The 20,519-nt window shown below is 43.3% G+C and overlaps 1 protein-coding gene across 4 annotated transcripts in view; it reads right to left on the reverse strand.

The window, feature by feature from the left end:
* TBXAS1 (thromboxane A synthase 1) overlaps window positions 1-20,519 on the reverse strand; it is a 228,716-nt gene that overhangs the window by 188,058 nt on the left and 20,139 nt on the right. The window contains exon 1 of one of the 4 annotated variants that reach the window (XM_060279918.1): window positions 3,732-8,599. The exons of the other annotated variants lie outside the window; for them this stretch is intronic. Coding sequence (XP_060135901.1) covers window positions 3,732-3,835 — 104 coding nt within the window. The 5' untranslated portion in view covers window positions 3,836-8,599. Of the gene's footprint in view, window positions 1-3,731; window positions 8,600-20,519 lie in introns of those variants that run through there. 4 annotated transcript variants of the gene reach the window in all.

Consider the following 20,519-nt stretch of genomic DNA (forward strand, 5'->3'; position numbering starts at 1 on the left):
TTCATGCATTTGCAAGTCGGCATGTGCCTGCACAACGGTGCTTTTATATATACACTTGTATACTATGCTTCTTTAACTCCTTTAAAAACTTTATCAGCCTCCTTTCCTCCGCTGAAGGCTCCTCTCATTGCTCACAGCCAAAGGCCTCTGCAAAAAGTCAAGCCTAATTCTAGTTTCTTCCCCACCCTCCTGCCCACTGAGTTCTACAAGGACAACACTGAAATTGAGGAAGCAGGAGCTGACAGGCATTGCCTCCAGTTGAACTGAAGGTAAGCAGAAAGGCAAGCTGGCAAGGACTGGCTGCGTGCAGGCTATGGTTGATAGAGCAATGCCTCCTTCACCCTGATGAACCAGACTGTATTGATACATATAACACCAGCATAAACTTCCCTACACATCTGTTCACGCTATTCCCCTCTTGCACAAAGTTATCTTGAAGCTTTTCGAAAAACCAGTGTTCTCTATGTTTGCAACATCGCGGAAGCGGACCTCCATTTCCCCAATAGTTACTGGATTAGCCTTACTCCGAATCCCCTCACATAACAACATCGCTGTATGACCCATAGTACCCCCAAGCAAGATTCTCCTCTTCTCGGAAAAGCATTACTTTGAATGAAATGGCTCCAGCCCTGTTCTCTCTCATACTAAACAACTGATAGAACAAGGCATGTGAACCCCTTATCTAAAACATGATGGAGAATGTCTATTGCTTTCAGTTTCCTCATTTTTTGAGCACAGAGCTCAGTATGCTTTACATCAACCTGACACTGAAAGAATGCTGATAGCCTAGTCCTCCATCACTCTCGCCATTAATCTGTTTTTCACGCTGCTTTTGAAAGATGTGGTGCATTTCCAGGAAGGACACCAGAGCCTGAAGATCAGAGAATCTGCTGGGATTTAAAAACCACCCAATCTGACCCCTCCACATGCTTCAACTGTCCCTATATTTATTTGGCCATTCTTGCCATGACTGCCCCATAATCTCTAGAAGTTCAACATCTGAGCAATGGGCAGCTGCTTCTTGACTCTAGTGTACAGGCGTGAATGTGCACAAACAAAAAGGCACGGCACACCTATTCTGGTGTGCCCTCCAGGTGTGGTGGTAATGCAAGGAGGATGGAGTGAAGCTGTGCCTCCTGACTCCACCGCATGGTGCAGTCCTGTCACCAACATCAGTCACATTAAATATTGCTGACCCTTTCCAGGCAGCCACACTCAATGCCGACAAGGGCACAATGTTGGGGGAGGGGAAAGGTCGAGGGGGAAAGCACATATTTCACCTTTAAACAAAACAGTCACCATTCTCTTCTTGAATTGTGGTGCCCAGAATTGTACTCCAGGTGTGGTCTGGCCAAGAGAGAATACAGCGGTACTATGACTTCCCTTGATCTGGACACTATAGTAATTCTGTTGATGTAGCCAAGAATAGCATTAGCTTTTTTTGCTGCTGCATCACACTATTGACTGGTGTTAAGCTTATGGTTTACTAAGACCCCTAGATCCTTTTCACATATGCTACCGGCAAGCTAGTTGTCCCCCGTCTTATATATGTGCAGCTTTTGTCCCTATCGAAATTCATTTTGTTAGCTTGGGCCCAGTCCTCCAGTCTGTTACGGTCATTTTGAATCCTGATTCTATCTTCTGAGGCATTAGCTACGCCTCCTAGATAAAAGTTATGATAATAGGCTGAAATATATTATCCAAAGAGCTTTTGACAGTGGCATGACTGTAAGAAAAAATTATTGATTAGTTACAATCCTATACTGTACACACTTTTCTAAGCACAGACCACCACAGGACTTAATTCTGTGTATATGTGCATAGGGTCAAACCACTAGATTAAAATCTTGTCCAACATTTCTTCTGCTATACTGAGAAAGTGTAGAGAGCTTAGATTAAAAACTCCTGTTTCACAGTATAAGATTCCACTTTTGACTTACTATGTTTCATAATAGTACCATTATCTGGGTCCGCATGCCAGAGGGAAGAGCAATTTTGGATAATATAAGACAGGATGCACTTCATAAATAGCTAAACAGGAAATTGCTAATGGTTTTGTGGTTATAATTATTTGGGTGGGGGGTTGTACATTGGAGGCTGTAAATAAAATGGTGTTTATTTAAACATGACTTGAGAAGTTGCTTTGACCAGTTGTAAACCAATTCTGTTCTTTGCTATTCATACAAATTTATCACAGGGTCTATTTAATTTAAGTAAAGGATTTGAAACAGCACCTGAAGCCCTATCAGAGTGAATGACTTCACTATTGCCTCATGTTTGGGGAGAGGGATGATTATTTTTATTTTTAATGATACCAAGCAGGAAAAATGAAGACACACATCAGAATGTTACCCTTTCCCCACTATCCCAAACCTTTCCTCATAATAGAAAACAGGAATTTTCACTGAGGAGGGAAAAATCCAAGATAGTGTTCACTGAAGCGCTTTCCTCCTAAAAGGGCTGATAAAAAGAGGTTCTCGTTTTCAGTTGTGGCTGCTGGCATGTTGGCAAGTGCAATGCTGAGCCATCTCTCACTTATGCACACCTGGTTTATGAAAGAGAACAACAAACAGGAGAGATGACTCAGTAGCACTTATGAAACACACACATTCGTCATCTGAAGTTGCTGTTGTTCCCATTGTTTTCTTAGCAGGCTGCAGCTGGCGATGATAAACCAGGACAAAAGGGTAATTGGGTATAGCTCTGTTAGATTACCAGGGTTGGGAGATAAAATATTTTCCGGCAGGCCACTGAACTGGAAAAGGATAATGGGCAGTTGCAATGTCAATATTTCCTACTCTTAACAGCCACTGTTGATTATATTTATAACTTGTCCCTCCCTTAGAGGACGAAGAGCAGGCTTGAGGGGGTGTCCTGCCCAGGTACGGATCAGTTACAGATGACCCTATATAAGACTCCCTGCAGGCACAAAACTAGCCCACCATGAGTATCCAAAGTGGTACCCCCTAGCTGCAGCCAAGAGACTATTTAGTTTAGTTATATTTACATACTTTCTATCCCAAGTGGACCCGCTGCAAAAAGAGCTTTTAAGCTCTCCACCTTGCCTAGATTTATCTCGTGCATTTGAACCCGCTTGTCTTTAATTGTTTACGGTTGAAATCGTGCTAGTTAAATGTGCATAAGACACAATCATGCTGCATTACATTTCATGCTACTGTGTATGTAAACATTCCCTGTTGTCTGAGGTCTGTTACTTCAGTTACATCTTACAGTGGGTTTATGGCCATATAAATAAATCTGCTCTGACCAACCAAAATATTAATAAGCAACCACTGCTCAAGGCGGCATGAGTGCCACCCACCAAAAGACCAGTGCATAGCTGCCAAGTTTTCCCTTTTCTCGCGAGGAAGCCTATTCAGCATAAGGGAAAATCCCTTTAAAAAAGGGATAACTTGGCAGCTATGCCAGTGGTTAAGGAAGGAGGTAATGACACCACAGATGACCTGGAACCCATATTCTTTAGAGCCAACCTAGGCAGGTGGGTTGTGGAGTAGTAACTTTGCAGACTGTGCGCAAGCTCCATGAATCTGAAGAACAGTCACAACATACAGTATAACGCAACAGGCTGCTTAACATAAAACAGTGCAGAAGCTTCACCCTGTAGATGAAGCAGTCGCAGCTAATCTTCAGAGAAGATTTGCACAGTCTATATTTATCCAGGGTTAAGAACAAAACCCTTCAGGCTAACAAGTCAGCAGTACAGCTCCTACCTCTTAAATCTTTCAGATCCACAGGATAGCTTAAACAAGCACCTGGTTATGCAGTGGTGACTTGATGCTTTCATGCTCAGATTAAAAGTAGCCCCTCCCGACATTTGAGAAGCTCCAGGTTTTTCGGGCGAGAATTACAGGTGCATGGAGGGGAATCTCAACAGGTAACCAGTGTTACTTCTTTCTTCACTCCCGCTTTACATTCTTGTGCCCCTAGAACAATGTCCATTCTTCAAGTTTAAATACCACATACATTTAAATTACTTCAAAGCTGTCCCAGTGCCCTTTGTGCAGTTTTCAATTTATAACAATCCTTGCGATCTTGAATAATAAACAGAAATTCCTCAGCATTCACTTCTAGGGTCAGATTAATAGAGGTGGATCCTGTGGTCAGTTGGGGCCCTTTGCTGTTATGTAATTAATCGATTGTATACCTACTTTCCAGAAAAGGGGGCAAAGAGCCAACTTTCAGGCTTCCTTAAAAACTCCCCAGAGCTCATAACATTTTGGGGGTGTATAAACAGGGGTCAGGATTCAAGGTCTGCGTAACAAAGGGCAAAATGGGTCTTTACCAGAGGTGTCCCCCTTTAGCAAGACTAGTTTCTTTCTCACATTAAATGTACTTTTTGTGTTTTCGAAATGTTTTGAATTAGCTTATGCACAAATCACAATGAGATCGTAGCTTAGAAGGCAATTGATAAATTCATTGTAATAACAACTATAACAACTAAATATAGGGTGGCTGTGTATCCTATTTTTATAGACCATCATCTTTTGAAAGAGTCCTCTGTCTGAAGGGCTGTCCAGTCCAAGCCTGGTGAGCTGTACTATATTTCTCAGTTTGCATCAAAACATAAATTTGCAGGTCACTGTCCTCTTTTTGCCCTTTTTGATTATACATCTCCATTCACTTTTCAGCAAAATGCTGCAAGGTAATGCAGGAGGGTATAGACTTTAGAGGAATGTTCAGTGCTATGAGCTCTTTCCACAAGGAGGCAACTCCAGTCACTATAATTCTGATATATGCTACACTTTGCTATAGCATTCAGATATTTTGTGTTCAATTAATTGCTTTCGGCTTTCAGTTACCCTCTTTGGGCTTTCTTCGGGAAGGAAAAACAGGATGCAAGCAATAAATGAAATGAAGTTATCATCTAGAGTGCTATCAATTGGCTGTTTCTTCCAGGGAACTCTGGGAAATTTAGCTCTGTGAGGGAAATAGGGGTCTCTCCTAAGAATCCGGCACCCTTAAGTGCCCAGGATTCTTTGGGGGAAGCCATGACTATTCAAAGTGGTATAACAGTGCTTTAAAGTATGGTGCTGGTGGTTCTAGATAAGGAATCAAAAGGAAGAATGAACACACAGCCAAACTTTTCATGCACCAAGCATTAGAAGGAAAGCAACAGCTTTGTACTTGAGGGAGACAGAAACTTGCGGGTGTTCAGAAATCACTCTCTTCCTTACTGCTGGTTCAATATTTTTCTCCGTTACACAGTTTGAACTTGTTCTTGGCCTCCACAAGGAGCACAAACACAAGACTTCCATATGAATGAGGCCTTTTATGTAACTCACAGGTGCCGCTGTGTATAACAGTACATGTGTGATAAATATGGCACAGATCCAGCACTCCAGGCACAGCTAATACGTCTTGAAAAGTGACCACCAGGAAAAGTCCAAAGAGGTTATTTTTAAAACCATGGATGCTAACATAACCAATGACTTGTAGCTGGAAATAAAAAATAAAAATATTTGCCAAAGATTTTTTTTAAAAAGTAAAATTGCGGCATTAAAACGAGCAATTCAAAATACAACACACAACACACAGAGAACAAAAGCAGATAAGTGTTATCTCAAAACATTTCTGGATGTTTTCAGCACAAAGTTTGCCGAGCTAAACTTTGACTGTAGAGGCAAGACTTGTTGCACAAACAGACTTTTTACAAGCTACTACAAGTGACAAAACAGGGATGGAGAGAAAAGAGGAGGGAGGCCAAACATGTGTAGTTCAAAACACATTTTAAACCCTGTTCAAAAGAGCAGTTGGAAAGTAGATAGAAAGAGCTGCCTGGTGGGTCAAACCTAGGGCTTCCCCACACACTTGCTATGAAACCCATTGATTTATCTTGAATTCCACGTACTTGTGACAGTTTAAACAACAAATAATCTTGTACTACCTTAAAAAAAATTATTACGGCATAAGAGTTTGTGATGTTGTGCTCATGAAGAGTGCTGCTGGGCTCAGGTTCTGTCTGTGAGCGTCACATGGGCATCGGGTTGGCCACTGTGAAAACAGGATGCTGGCCAAGGTGCTAGGCTCCAGCCCATGAAAGCTTATGCCAGGCACCCCCAAACTGCGGCCCTCCAGATGTTTTGTCCTACAACTCCCATGATCCCTAGCTAACAGGACCAGTGGTTGGGGAAGATGGGAACTGTAGTCCAAAACATCTGGAGGGCCGAAGTTTGGGGATGCCTGCTCTAGAACTTTTCACTATGGGCAATTAGTGTTCCCAATCCTGCCCCATATTGATAATTTTTGAGTCATACTCCAGCCTTTTATCCCAAAAGGTTTACTTGTAGCTTGTGCAAGAGCAAGAATTGCTGACCCTCAGAGCAATATGCACACACCCTACTTTTCTGAAGGAGTTGCTGTTCTGGATATGGCTCCTGACTGAAATGAGGCAAGCCAAGATCACGAACTCATTCAGAAATGCAACAAGAAGTTTCTGCTGGAGGTAGGTTTGCTTTATTATCAATTTATTCCCTGTACCTTTAACAGAAGCTTAGCTTAGCAGCTCGGGATGCTGTGAAATGCTTCACGAGAGGATTCCTCCTTCGTACCAAGCTGCTGTTAAAAGACACAGCAAGAGGTATTCTTTTAGTTTTTGGCCAAACAGCAACTCTATTCTGATGGGATGGATTTGAGCATTTAGCCCTCCACAATACAGAAACACAAAAGAACTGCTCACCTCTTGTGGAAGGGAAACCTGTCCAGAACAGTTAATCATACAGAGAGGCAGCAAGCAGCCCCCTTCATAGATGACACTCTGGGCTCATAGGGCCTTTCTGTTCCCCCCCCCCCATGGCACACCCAGCCAAACTGTTTGGCAGCCAATTTAGGACAGACACAAATAGCAGCATGCAATTCAGTCATTGCCACAGTATGCAATAGCCAGTGGCTTTAAGGCTGTAATCCACAAGCCGCATGCCACAGGAGATCTCAACAAGTCCAGCGTGCTGTTTCCTTCTGTGCAAGTTGCCTTGTTTGCCCCACCAGGAACTAGCATTCAGGGGTACGCTGCCTCTGAATGGGAAGCTCCATGTGGACATAATAATGGATCTAGCTATTGGCTAACTAGTTGTGATGGCAACATGAAATATCAGTGCCAGAGGCAGCTGTATCACAGAATACCTAGCGCTGAGGAGCCACAGCAGGAGCAGGCTATTGCTTTTCCAGCCCTGCTTATGGGCTTACTGAAGGTGTTTGTTTGGCAACGGAGGTAAACATGACGTTGGGCCAGATGAACCAATGCTCTGAACCAGCTGGGCTTTTCTTATGCTCAGGTCATATACGGCATGCAGCTTGGGAATTACCAGTTTGCGGCATATTCTCACAAACAGGTACTTGAGATAAAGGATAGAAAGTGCTGTCAACATACGGCTTAGTGGCTGCTTAAAAGCATCTGGAATAGTGGCAGATGGGGATTGCATGCTCTACCAAGGCAATAAGCCAAACCTCAGTTTTTCCAGGTGGTTATAAGAAGCTGGTAGAGTTGCCAACACAACCAAAATTCCGTAATCCTGGGTCTGGCTAATTTCCAGAACAGAAGGCATTTAAGCTGATTTGTTGTGTCAAAGTGAGAATTTCCACCAGGTGCCGTTCCTTCTGTCACTGTGCCATGGAAGGGAAGAAGATGCACCCTTTGATGCAATTCTTTAAAGGGAAATTTCAGAAAGTGCTCATCTGGTTCTCATTCTCCACCCTTCCAACCTGCATTTGCAAATCTCTGAAACGTTTCATTTTCTTTTCTAACTTTTCCCAACATACAAACCCTACCGGCTTATGCCAGTATTTGGGTTTACCTCCGGATGCTCAGAGGCAAAGAGTTTCTTGAGTCAAAAGAGCAGGCCTCATATGCAGCAGTCTGGGCTATGCTGCAATGTACAGCATTTGCCCAACCATTCCTAGGCTGTAAAAGAATGTGCAAATGAACACTTTTTAAGAAAAAAAAGAATGAAGAAGAACAGAACATTTGGCCAGTATTTTGCTTCTTGGAATCTGATCCTGTAAATAAGCAGTTAAGGAGGAAAAAGTGGCCTCAATACTACCATCTGCAGAGGGTGCAGAAGTGTGAGGCGGGGCAGAGGATTTGCAGGGATCAACGGAATTGGCCATCATGAAAGACATCTTCCAGTGGTCTGTAGCATATCTTCACATCCAGCTACTGCTGCAAACAGCACACATATATTCAGGGCAGGTTCCAAATAGCTATTTTGGTTGATATGACAAGTTTTAGCTATTTCCCCCAAAAAGCAAAAGCAAAAGCAAAATTGAAAAAAGTTTAGAAAATAATAAGTTGGGGAAGCAGAAGAATGCAAGTCTTTGGTAATTTAAAATGTTCTTTAAGATTTATCCATACTGATGTGCCATTTATAGCACATCTCATCTCAAGATGAATGCATGATCATAAAGAATGAGAAAGATTAGAATTAGATAGAGGAATCTAAACAAAAACGGAAAAAACACAGCAATTAAAGTAAAGGAAGTGTAAGATATAGAGGACCATAAACATAAAACGCAACACAGATTCAAAAGTGTGCACACCTAAAACACACAATCTCCTAAAGTTTAAAGTATGAATATGACAAACTACTATTTGAAAATGCATGTTCCTTACACATCCATTCATCCTACAGGCCATGGCAAATTAGGATAGCCATGTATCCCTTTTTTTTATCCACAGGACAGGCCTGTTCAGTCTATTTTAAAGATAAAGAACCCTGAGAGAAGCAAGCAATTCGAACCTGGACAGCAGATTGAAGATACCCATAGGTACAGAAATCAGTGGCCTCCTTTTTGGTGATCCAATAGAGGCCACCCATGGCCAAGTAAGGGTAGTTTTACCAATGCTACTTTGCCAGAATAAAGTTGTTTGCAATGTAGAACTCTAAGCAGGAGGTGACGGAGAGAAGCATGAGTGTGCGTAATATTCTTTAATCCACTAGGTATCAGCAACTCCTATCAGCCAATCACCCATTCCCACCACCCTTCTGAGTAATACCCCTCCCCACCCTCTGACTATACATAAGGGTCTGGTGACTTCTGTTTCAGTGTATCGGAAGAAGTGTGCATGCACACGAAAGCTCATACCTATGACAAACTTAGTTGGTCTCTAAGGTGCTACTGGAAGGATTTTTTTATTTTGTTTTGACCGCGTCAGACCAACACGGCTACCTACCTGTATTTAATCCACTAGGTAAGCCATTGCTTATTCCTGCCTGGCAAAAGAAGCCCCGCATTGCAGCATGGCCAAGTAACAAAACATTGATTGCTCTATTGTTTGGGGCATGTAAACATGTTTCACAAAAGGTGATAGAATCAGTGGAATACACCAGTGCACTTATTTTGATGAGGAGGATATTGCGCTACAGGACAAAAATTCAAACTAAGATTTTCTTTTATTTATCCCAGAGGTGGGCAGACTTCAGTTCTGCTTTATCTTCTTCTTTTTTACTAAAACTCCCAAGATCATTGCACAGTCATATCTTGGTTGTCGAACGCCTCTGTACTTGGATGTTTTGGCTCCCGAACGCCGCAAACCGGTTTGCGGTGAGTGTTCCGGTTTGCAAACGTTTTTTTGGAAGCTGAATGTCCGACGCGGCGCGGCTTCCAACTGAGTGCAGGAAGCTCCTGCAGCCAATCGGAAGCTGCACCTTGGTTTTCAAACCGTTCCGGGAGTCGAATGGACTCCTGGAACGGGTTATGTTTGACAACCAACTTACCACTGTAGATAAAATATGTATAATTAAACGCCATAGCACCTCTGAGCACATTCTGAGCCTGGGAATTTGTTTCCAGAATTTCACCCTTGGTTGGCTTTTTTCCCTTCTCTTCCTTCACTACAGAATTCAAATTTAGGTGAGGAAAGTGGGTTTATTGTTGCCATTCCTAAAACCAATGAAAATCAGAAACCCTTGTCCACTTACTGCAAATTAGCTAAGGATCTACCAAAAGATCCCATTCTGCTTTCTGCTCACCCTGGATTTGTGTCAAGGGTGTAGGCCTGTTCCACATTACGTTTGAACAAATGAAGATAATTCCCAGCACAATCTATTCCCAGCCAGCCTTGATCCAGCATCAGTAGAATAATGGAACAGTGGAGAATTCTATAGCCAGCAAAGAAACCAAAGGGGGAAAAGTATCAAGCTGGGCTTACAATTAAGTCCTCATTTCAGATAGTAGACGGGTGGGGTGGGGAGATGTAACGAGTGGCAAATTTGGGGCATATTTCCTGTGAGTGAACATACAGTGGTGCCTCGCTAGACGAAATTAATTCGTTCCACGGGTCTTTTCTTATAGTGAAAAATTCATCTAGCGAATCCCATAGGAATGCACTGAATTTTTTTTGACTTTTTTTTGCCCATAGGAACACATTAATTGAATTTCAATGCATTCCTATGGGAAACCGCGATTCGCTAGACGAATTTTTCGTAAAACGCATTCGTCTCCGCGCGAAAAATCCTTTCGTTAAGCAGGGCATTCGTTAAGTGAGGCACCACCGTACAAGATTTTTCACTCCTTTTAAAAAACGTTTCAGTAAAAAGCCAATCTTGGAGCCCAAAGATTGAATTAAAATAATTTTATACAGCCTCTCTTTTCCTCCTTTTGTAAATCCTTAAATGATTTACAAATTATAACAACATATAAAAGTGGCAATTAACGGAAACTAAGCAAGAGCATGGGTAGGCAAACTAAGGCTCGGGGGCCGGATCTGGCCCAATCGCCTTCTAAATCTGGTCCGTGGACGGTCCGGAATCAGCGTGTTTTTACAGGAGTAGAATGTGTGCTTTTATTTAAAATGCATCTCCGGGTTATTTGTGGGGCATAGGAATTCATTCATTGTTTTTTTCAAAATATAGTCCGGCTCCCCACAAGGTCTGATGGACAGTGGACCAGCCCCCGGCTGAAAAAGTTTGCTGACCCCTGAGCAAGAGCAATGAAAAAAGCAACTCAGCATCATATGCTGAATGCATAACAGAAAACAGAATGTCCTGGGACTGCCAGCAAGAGGTTAATAAATAAAAGGCATCATGGGTGTTCTGGGACACGGCATCATTGAGTTCTAGGGCTACAACCAAAAAGGCCCTGCTTCTTAGGGAAGCCAATCTAACCTCCACATGGAATCCTCAGCAGGGGCTCACAGGTGGCTATCAGTTGTTGAAAGGGGAAGGCATTCTCTGAAATTTACTTGGGACAGTGACTTCAGGAAAGTTGTGCCATCTCAGAGCATGTTTTATCTTAACACAGAGTGAGGAGTACTGCTATTAGGGGGCTGTTCAGTCTGCTGCTGAGGGGCAACTTCAAGGCCTCTGCTCACCTTTCTTGATGTTTCTTTACCTTTAGACTGAATTTGGACCAGACAGCCCTTCATTCAAATAGAGTGCACCTTCAAATAAAGCATTGCCCTCTGTAAAGAAGGCTGTTAAAGGTAAAGGAAACCCCTGACCGTTAGGTCCAGTCGCGAATGACTCTCGGGTTGTGGCGCTCATCTCGCTTTACTGGCCAAGGGAGCCAGCATACAGCTTCCAGGTCATGTGGCCAGCATGACTAAGCCGCTTCTGGCAAACCAGAGCAGCGCACAGAAACACCATTTACCTTCCCGTCAGAGTGTTACCTATTTATCTACTTGCACTTTGACGTGCTTTCGAACTGCTAGGTTGACAGGAGTTGGGACAGAGCGATGGGAGCTCACCCCATCACAGGGATTCGAACCACCGACCTTCTGATCAGCAAGCCCTAGGCTCTGTGGTTTAGACCACAGCGCCACCTGCGTCCCTGCTAAGAAGTCTGTTAGGCCACCCTAAATAGAAGCCCATGACATCTGCAACACACCTGGCATTTGCAAGTAAACACACCGGTAAAAGTTTCCAAGCACTAAGAAGACATGAGCTATATAAGGCTCCAAATTTTTCTCCATCTCAGATTAAAATCTCAGGTGGAGAATTCCCAGGGCAAGCTTGGTAGTTTCACTGTTGCTCTTTTTTCTTTTTTAAAAAACATCTTTATTAATTTTGAACAAATCACACCCCCACCAATTTTATACCACTACCACTGCCACAAAAACAAGCAAAAGAAATGGGGAGGGGGGCTGCCACTCTTTAAAAGCCTTTGTACTCTCCTCTTTCCTCTGCAGCAGTATCTCAATATAGGTAGGAACTTGTGTGTAGCTTTTTTGCTTCATTTTTAAATTTCTGCAATAAAAAGGAACCCATAAAACGGCCTCCAGTCTTTATGTTCCCATTAATTGCAAGGGGAAATTGTGGAGATGAATTTCTCATCCTACTACCATTCCTTCTGGCTACAGTTCTATGAATGTTTAACTGGAGAATAAGAGCCCCTGGTCCATGGGGTCACGAAGAGTCGGACACAACTAAACGACTAAACAACAACAACAACCACAAGCGCCCCTGAATTTAGAGGGGCTTTCTTCCGAGTAAACATGCATGCAAATGTATAAAACAGCATTTACAGGAAGACTGTGTAAAATAAGCCACTTTGACTGACACACCATAATTGGTATGGAATGTCCCGTCCAACTCCCCTGCCCCCACCCTTATTATCACTGAACACATTTGTAGGGGGAGAAAACAGGATGTTTTGAATCCAGTCATTTCTCGTGACAAAGTCACTGCACTGTACAAAAGAAGTATGATTCCCCTTTGGGTTTTTAGGCACTACAGAATCCTGAAACGGTTCTCCCAATCTCCATAATAAAAGTTCATTAAAAACAAATTAAAAGGAAACCAGCAACTTCAACAAGCCTTAAAAAGCAACTTGCTAGCATTCAGATTAGTCCTCATTTGAAAGCATATTATCAGACCTTTGCTTATGGTTCCTTGGGGGGTATCATCAAGTGAGCTTGACTCCTGCAAAGAGAGAAGCTTTGCAGATGGGTGGGTACACTGCCTTGATACATTTCTAAGAAATTTGTGGGACAGAAATATTTCAATAAATACAGTAATAGCTGGGAGAGAAAACAACCACCACTCAGTTGAGGGAATGTACCCTGTCATGTCATCCGGTTGCGTGACTTAGGCTTCTAGGCTTTAGCTGCAGTACAATGCAGAAGTAATCTGTGGTTAACCAGATTTTCAAACAATACAACTTTGTTTGCAAAACAGTGCCATGCAAATGTCAAGCTGGTTTAAGTTAGAGGATAGATTAGATAGATAGATAGATAGATAGATAGATAGATAGATGATAGATAGATAGATAGATAGATAGATAGATAGATAGATAGATAGATAGATAGATAGATATAGATAGATGGTGCAGATGGACACAGGCCGTCCCTGAACTGAACACAGCAATGCTCATGTTTTTAAGGCTTGCACAGCCATAAACTGGCAACACCCTTTGAAGGCAGGTCTGTAATTTAACTGTGCAATTTTGGGAAGAAAGAAATGGGACATTAAGTGAAATGGTGTTTTGTTGCAGGGTGCGTGGTAGTGGGGAAGAGAGGCTGTTTTTATCTTGCTGGGAAAGAGAACACTGTCTAATTTTTACCTTTACCAGTTATTATATGCTGAAGTTCACAACAAGACCACATCATATAAAATCAAACCCAAAGCAGTAACCCAATAAACCCGCTCCCCCACATTCTAAAAGGGTGTTGGATGTCAATAAGATCAACCCAAGGTTTAAAAGGAATGTTTTTGCCTGGTGCCTAAATGAAGGCGCCAGGCGAACTTCCCTGGGGAGAGCGTTCCATAGGTGGGGAGTCACTGCAGAGAAGGCCCTGGAGCAGTAAGTTGGACTGCAACAAAATGCTGCAGCGCAGACTGCCCTTTGTAGAGCTGGGAGAAGTTTAGAAAAAAGAGCAATCAAACAATCCAGGGGATGGAGCAACTCCCCTTTGAGGAAAGTTTACAAAATTTGGAAAATTTGGAGCTTTTTAGTTGGGAGAAAAGGTGAGCAAGTGAGAACATAATAGAAATGCATAAAATTATGTATGGTGTAGAGGTTTTAATACAGTCACTTACGGCCCGTGGGCCAGATCCCGCCCGGCAATTGCAGAACCCACCGCTGTCTAACGGGTCTACATACATTTCCATCCTTTTCCCCCCTCCTCCTCCACTCTCCCACTGCGTGCGGGGACCGGAACCGATGTCAAGAGCCTAGGTGTCACCTAGTCCAACCCCCTACAATGCAGGATTCATAGCTAGATCAACAGATGGCTATCCAACCTCTGTTTAAAAAGCTCCAGTGAAGGAAATCCCACTACCTTCCAAGGTATCTCTTTCCACTGGCTGACCACTGTGAGAACATAAGGCTGGACTTGTGCGTGGGTGGTACTGTTTTAGCTGTGTGCGCAACCTGAACATCAGCAATAGAAGGAGTGATAAAAATACAGCTGATATTCCCCATGCATACACACATTCTATAAGAATAATTTAGTATTTATTTATACCTCGCCCATCTGGTTGGATTTCCCTAGCCACTCTGGGCAGCTCCCAACAGAATATTAAAAACACAATAAAAGATCAAACATTTAAAGACTTCCCTAAACAGGGCTGCCTTGACATCTGATGGGAGGGCATTCCACAGGGCGGGCGCCACTACCAAGAAGGTCCTCTGCTTTGGTTCCCTGTAACCTCACTTCTCGCAGGGAGGGAACCACCAGAAGGCCTTCGGAGCTGGACCTCAGTGTCTGGGCTGAACGATGGGAATGGAGACACTCCGCCAGGTATTATACGTTAATAATACCTCCAGGTTATCAATATTTGGCTATGTCTTAAAGGACTTTGTTTGGAACAGGAGCCCAATACCTCTGGAAAGATGCCTCTCTCAGCTGCCATCACCATGTGTTTCGTGCTTCCTCGCTTTCCTTAAAGTACAAATCACAAATAGTCACGTGACAAATTCTTTTAAGTGCAGAACCTTCACAGCTGCCAAGGAGCACATCACAAAACAGAAAAAGGAAGAAAGGCTATAATTTCACCTCCTTTCGTTTTATTATTGTTTGACCTTCAGTTCTTTGTTGCCTTTGGATCGCCTCTGCAACTAGATATAGTCTTTTTCACTGTTTATACTTTTCACGCAAGAAACAGCTTTTTGCTGCCAAGGAAGGAAGTCTTATCATTTTATTTTTTGCTCGCAATTGTCTTAAGAATAGCATTTTAAAAATATGTGTGCTGTTAAACACACACACATATGGGAGAAAGATAAAAATTCCAGCCCATTACCCTTTTAGTAGAAGTTCTTGTCATTTTTTGGTCATTCTCAGAGAAATGACACAAATAACTCAGACTGTTCTTCACAAGTCGGCCAATGTTTAAATTAGTGCAGTATTGCATTTACAGTATAGGTATTTCCTTCCCCTCCAGATGGATGCTATCATAATTCAGAAAGCTATGCAACATAAATACATCTATTTTCCCCATAATATGGACAGAAGGACACAACACCTGTAGTTTAATGGGCACATTACAGGTGTTTCCAAACCTCTGAGTGACTTTCATTGGAAGCTACCAGGCATTCTTTAGCTTCAAGACTTGAGGGTTCAGAAATGGATCAACGGGAGCCAACAAGGCTTCCTGCCATTCTCCACAGCCTCCAAAGATTTCTCCCCAAAATCCAGGTGAAAAAGGAACGACCCCCTTACCTCTGCTGGACCTGGGAACACCCCCTTTAGTGAAGGCTTCTATCTTAATTTCCTACCGATAACATATTTGCTCGTTTAGTATACTTTTTAAAGAAACGACATGTTCTCAGCAACTGTGGTTAATGCAAAATGATTTCACCAAGCCCCACCTCTGTGACTTCACCAGGTGTGGGTCTCATTTCTCAAGTTTGGGCCCTGAAATCTCCTGACCTGGCAACCAAACTTGTGGTAAACATTTAGACTGGAAGCTGTTCGGGACAGGCATCCACATTTTCCCCTTGAGTTACTCCGTAAAGCACTACATATACCCTTCTGGGCTACATAATTTATTTCACAATCAGTACTATTTGACTTGAAATGCGGGAATAAGAAACAAAAACAGCTGCATTTAGTAAAAAAAAAACCAAAATATAGAACCCTTCTTCATCAACTCACCTCGGAAATTCCTTTCCCTGTTGGGGAAAAAAAGACCTTAAAAATACAATTTATACAGAATCAAAAGGTGAACTACATCAGTAAGTTCTAGATCCTTTTTATTTTATTTTAACCAGTCTTTGGAAAGCAGGATACAAGCCAAATCTCAGCCATTGTATGTGGGGGAGTGTTGATACTGCAACTATCCACATCTGTTAAAGGACGTTAGCAGACCCTGGTTTTTATAGAACTGTTGCAAATAGCTTCCAAGAAACTGTTTTCTTTCCTTTTTTCCAAAAAGGAAATCTTGTTCCTATGCCTCATATCATAGTAACACGTTATGGTTAGCAACATTTTTAAGTGGGGGATGTGGGGGGGATTGTTTGACATTGAAAAAAAATTAGGGTCAGTACAAAATTCAAAACTCCCCAGACATAAAGCAGCCCTTGTCTTACTTCTCATCTAAACACACTGATCCAAAATAACACCTGGCCACTGATGACTTTTAGAGAGCTAAACCAGAGCCGGACTTGTTTTATTCCATCCCGACACCAGCAAAGCCTCAATGACAAATCTCTCTGAATCTCAGGTTTTAAAATATTTTGCATGCCTGAGGCCAGATATGGAAAGGCCTCAAACACCCAAAATACACACAGAGCCCTTTTATAAATAAGAAACATTTTATCTTGCTTTGCTTTATTCCGGCTTGCTAATTCTTCCTATCACTAGGCTGCCATTCAAAAGAAACCCAAATCTAGATCCTACCCGGGTTATTTTTTTTGTAATAGAAACGCAAGCTGCTTTCTCTGAAATGATGTTCCTCCAGGAGAGAACTGGGGAATTATAGAGCCAGAGGCCAGGCAAGGTGGAGCTGTTTCACTAATCCCTGCATTACCAAGGCTGCTGATTGGAAGAGGCCATTCTAGACACTAGTTGCCCACAGCATCCCAGGTGATACTAGAGAAACCACTAGATCCAGCAAAGGGGAACAAAGAACTTGCACATTTGCTGGGTTACAAATATATGAACAGTCTTGTGGGTCAGACCAAAAACTCATCTAGTCCAGAATCCACAATAGCCAGCAAGCAGATTCTGAGGTTGCGCGACTCTTTCCCACTAACCTGGGATGGGATATAAAAGTAATTTTTTAAAAAATAAAAACCAAACAGGAGCATTTTCCTAAATAGGGTGCCATAATTATGAAATGTTCTCTCAAACAGAGACCCAAATGGCACCCACTGGCACCCTGGTGAAGACATTTTTATTATTTCAGACATCTAATGGCCTGTATTTTAAATATAGGAAGGAGAGTGGATTTAATGGATAATTGTGTTCTTCATTGATTTTAAATAACAGAAAATAAAGGTAACATTTATTTCTACTGCGTTTATTTATATTGTGTCCTGAGCAGAGATCCAACAGAGATCCATGGCCTTCCCTGCCATGGGGGCGCATTGAGGAGGGGAAGCATTGCCTCAGAGGCGCGTCTCGCAATACAACGAAACTGGTTCTGCTCCCCCTAAATCCACCTCTTTCTCTCCCATCTTGTTGCCATGTGCTCAGGCCTCTTCAAAATTCGAAGTCTAGGCCAGGGAGGGGGGGGTATAAATAAAATTTATTATTGTTGTTGTTGTTGTTATTGGACATATCTTTAACAACAACGAGGCAATATGTTTTGCCTATCCTTTGTTCTCTTCCTTTAACACAGCAAGTGCTCCAAATTCTTTCATGGAAAACCTTTCACCCATCAGAGCCAACAAAGCAGGACAGATTAGGGTGTGTTTTTTTTACAAAAAGCAACAAATAAAGACCAAAAATAATAATAATTCTCTCTCGTGTGCGGACAAGCGAAAGTTGCAAGAAATGAATTCACAGTGGTACCTCGGGTTAAGAACTTAATTCATTCCGGAGGTCCGTTCTTAACCTGAAACTGTTCTTAACCTGAGACATCACTTTAGCTAATGGGGCCTCCCGCTGCCACCACTGGCCGATTCCTGTCCTCATCCTGAAGCAAAGTTCTTAACCCGAGGTACTATTTCTGGGTTAGCGGAGTCTGTAACCTGAAGCGTCTGCAACCTGAGGTACCACTGTAGTTTGCTTTGGCCTGCAGGGATTCACAGCTGGTTGCTGGGGCCTGGCACACTTTTTGGCCCACAAGGTTAGACATCTGACACGATTGCGCCATTAACCGAGCTGAGCTTAGTTCCAGCCATCCCCACCCCCACCACTAGCTTTGGGCAAGGAGGTCCTTTTTACTTTCCCTCCCAGCCTTTGCAATATGATAATTATTCCTTAAAATACATGCCCCCTGTATTCCTCCCACTCCCCCCAAAAAAAATATAATAACATAGACTATTCCCAGCAAAGTGTCAGCAGCTGCAACAGCAAGACGTTTTCTGCTTGGTAAATGATAGTCTATTAAATAAGCAAACATCTCAGTGCTATTAGTAATCTTATTATTACCCACATTGTAAAAACCACAGTGTTTATGACAGTGCTGCTGTTTGGAGGAAACAAATGCTCCGCGCACCCAAGCAGGTAGACTGGCCTATATTTTTTATATATAAACACACTTGCAGTACAAGCTGCAGAGAAGAGAAAGCAGCTGGAAGAATATAGCTACAGAGAAATAGCTCTCAAGGGTCTCGCTTGTTGATTTGTTTATAGATGGAATAAGATTTTTTTTAAAAAAAATATCACACAAAATATACCTCTACTCAAAGTATTAAAATGTTGCCATGGCACAGGGTTCTCTGCTTACGGATATTGAGGCTGAGGAGCAGTCGGTAGACAGGAGCAATGTGTAAAGGGAAGGGAATACTGTACGACTATTTTGTGCACATGGGCATACACAAAGTGAAAAGATGGGCCAAGTGGGATTTAGGAAAACAGGGGTCTTTATGAATCGCAGGAAGGCAGGGCATGTGGAGCCCACCATGCTCTGGGGAGCTCTGCCCACTTCCCCAACTGATCAGTTCAGTCATCAGCTGGGCAGCGGGGAGAAGATAACTCTTCCTGCCGCTGCTATTAAAGCATTCTCCATCCTGCAGTAATGATACATCCCAGATCATTGTCTCCACGCCACTGATAGCAGCAAAGGGGCAGCAGTCTTTGGCAGCTTGGGATTTGCTGGGAGGGAAGGCTAAGGCACACACACAGAGACAGAGAGAGCAATCCAGATGCTGTTCGTGTGTGTGTGTGTGTGTGTGTTTGAACAAAAAAATATTTGTACTGAATGTGTGTTCCTCACTGCGCCCAGCACCAGCTATGCAGCCCTTGAACGCCCACCCAATGCCATATCAAGGGCAAACAGGTTGCCTACCCCGTTATAAAGAAAGGAACCTTTTAACAAGCATTGAAAAGGAGGAGTCCAGTTTCTTTCAGTGCCACTAGTTCTGTAACAGCTTCGGCTCCACAGCTTTGTTGCAAGCAAAAGAGAGGAGTATAATGAAACAGGTATTCCTAGCTTGACGTAGCTGCTTGTCTCCTACGTAGCAAGCACTAACTGTTGATTGGAATCCAAACCACAGAATCTGTAAAGCCTCGGACTAGGTTAGCCATTGTTTTGACCAGGGCTCACAATACAACAGAGCCAGAGGTGTGGTGAAGTGGATCTGGCCAGTAGGTAAGATCAGTATCTTCCACATCCATCATGGGCCAAGTTTGACAAGTGGGCAGAGCTGCCCACCTGTCAGTCAACTGGCATCAGGCAACTTTTTTTTTTTTTGCTGGCATGGTTTGAAGCCACGTGTGGGGAAAGGCACAATCTGCAAAGCATCAAAAATACACTGGTAGTTGAGTCTTGTGAAGCACTGAGCAATGAGCACGGGGCTTTGAAAGGCCTGGTGATCACTGGCGGAGGAAGGGGGTGGGGGGGTGATCCACCCCGGGTGCCATCTCTGAGAGGGGTGACAAAGAGGCACCCCGCAGGGGTTTCGCCCCACCACCCCAAGGCACAGCGGCGCAAGCCACTGCCATCGCTCCGCCGCAGCCGCATGCGGAGGATTGCACCACTGCCGCTGCATCCGCGAGCAGAGAATCGCGGCGCAGCACGTCGAGGATCGTCCCACCCCCTGCGCAGATTGCCCCCCCCGGTACACTGCATGGCCGCCGCTCCAGCCGCCCATGCAGCTTACTCCGCCACTGCTGGTGATCAACTGATCTCAGATTTCTAAATGTACTCCTGGCTGGGCAGCCCTTGTCTAATCTAACCCAGAGTCTTAGGCAAAGGTGTTTCCCACGTTCTTATTTTTGGTCCTTTTAACTGCAGACTCCAGAGACTGCACCTGGGGCATTCTGTTTGCAAAGCATTTGCTCTACCCCTGATCTGTGGTCCTTCCCTCCAGTCATTCAATGTTGTGAGAAGACTGGCGATAAGGCGGGTGTTGTTTATTGCCTTTTGCAAAAACAGAGAAAAGCCCCTTTTGTGTTTCCCCAGCCCTCTCCTCCAGCCCTGTGCTCCTATGAAAACTGGCAATTTACCGCACATATT

The sequence above is a fragment of the Zootoca vivipara genome, chromosome 10 (assembly GCF_963506605.1).
Source record: "Zootoca vivipara chromosome 10, rZooViv1.1, whole genome shotgun sequence".
In the NCBI taxonomy this organism is placed as follows: Eukaryota; Metazoa; Chordata; class Lepidosauria; order Squamata; family Lacertidae; genus Zootoca; species Zootoca vivipara.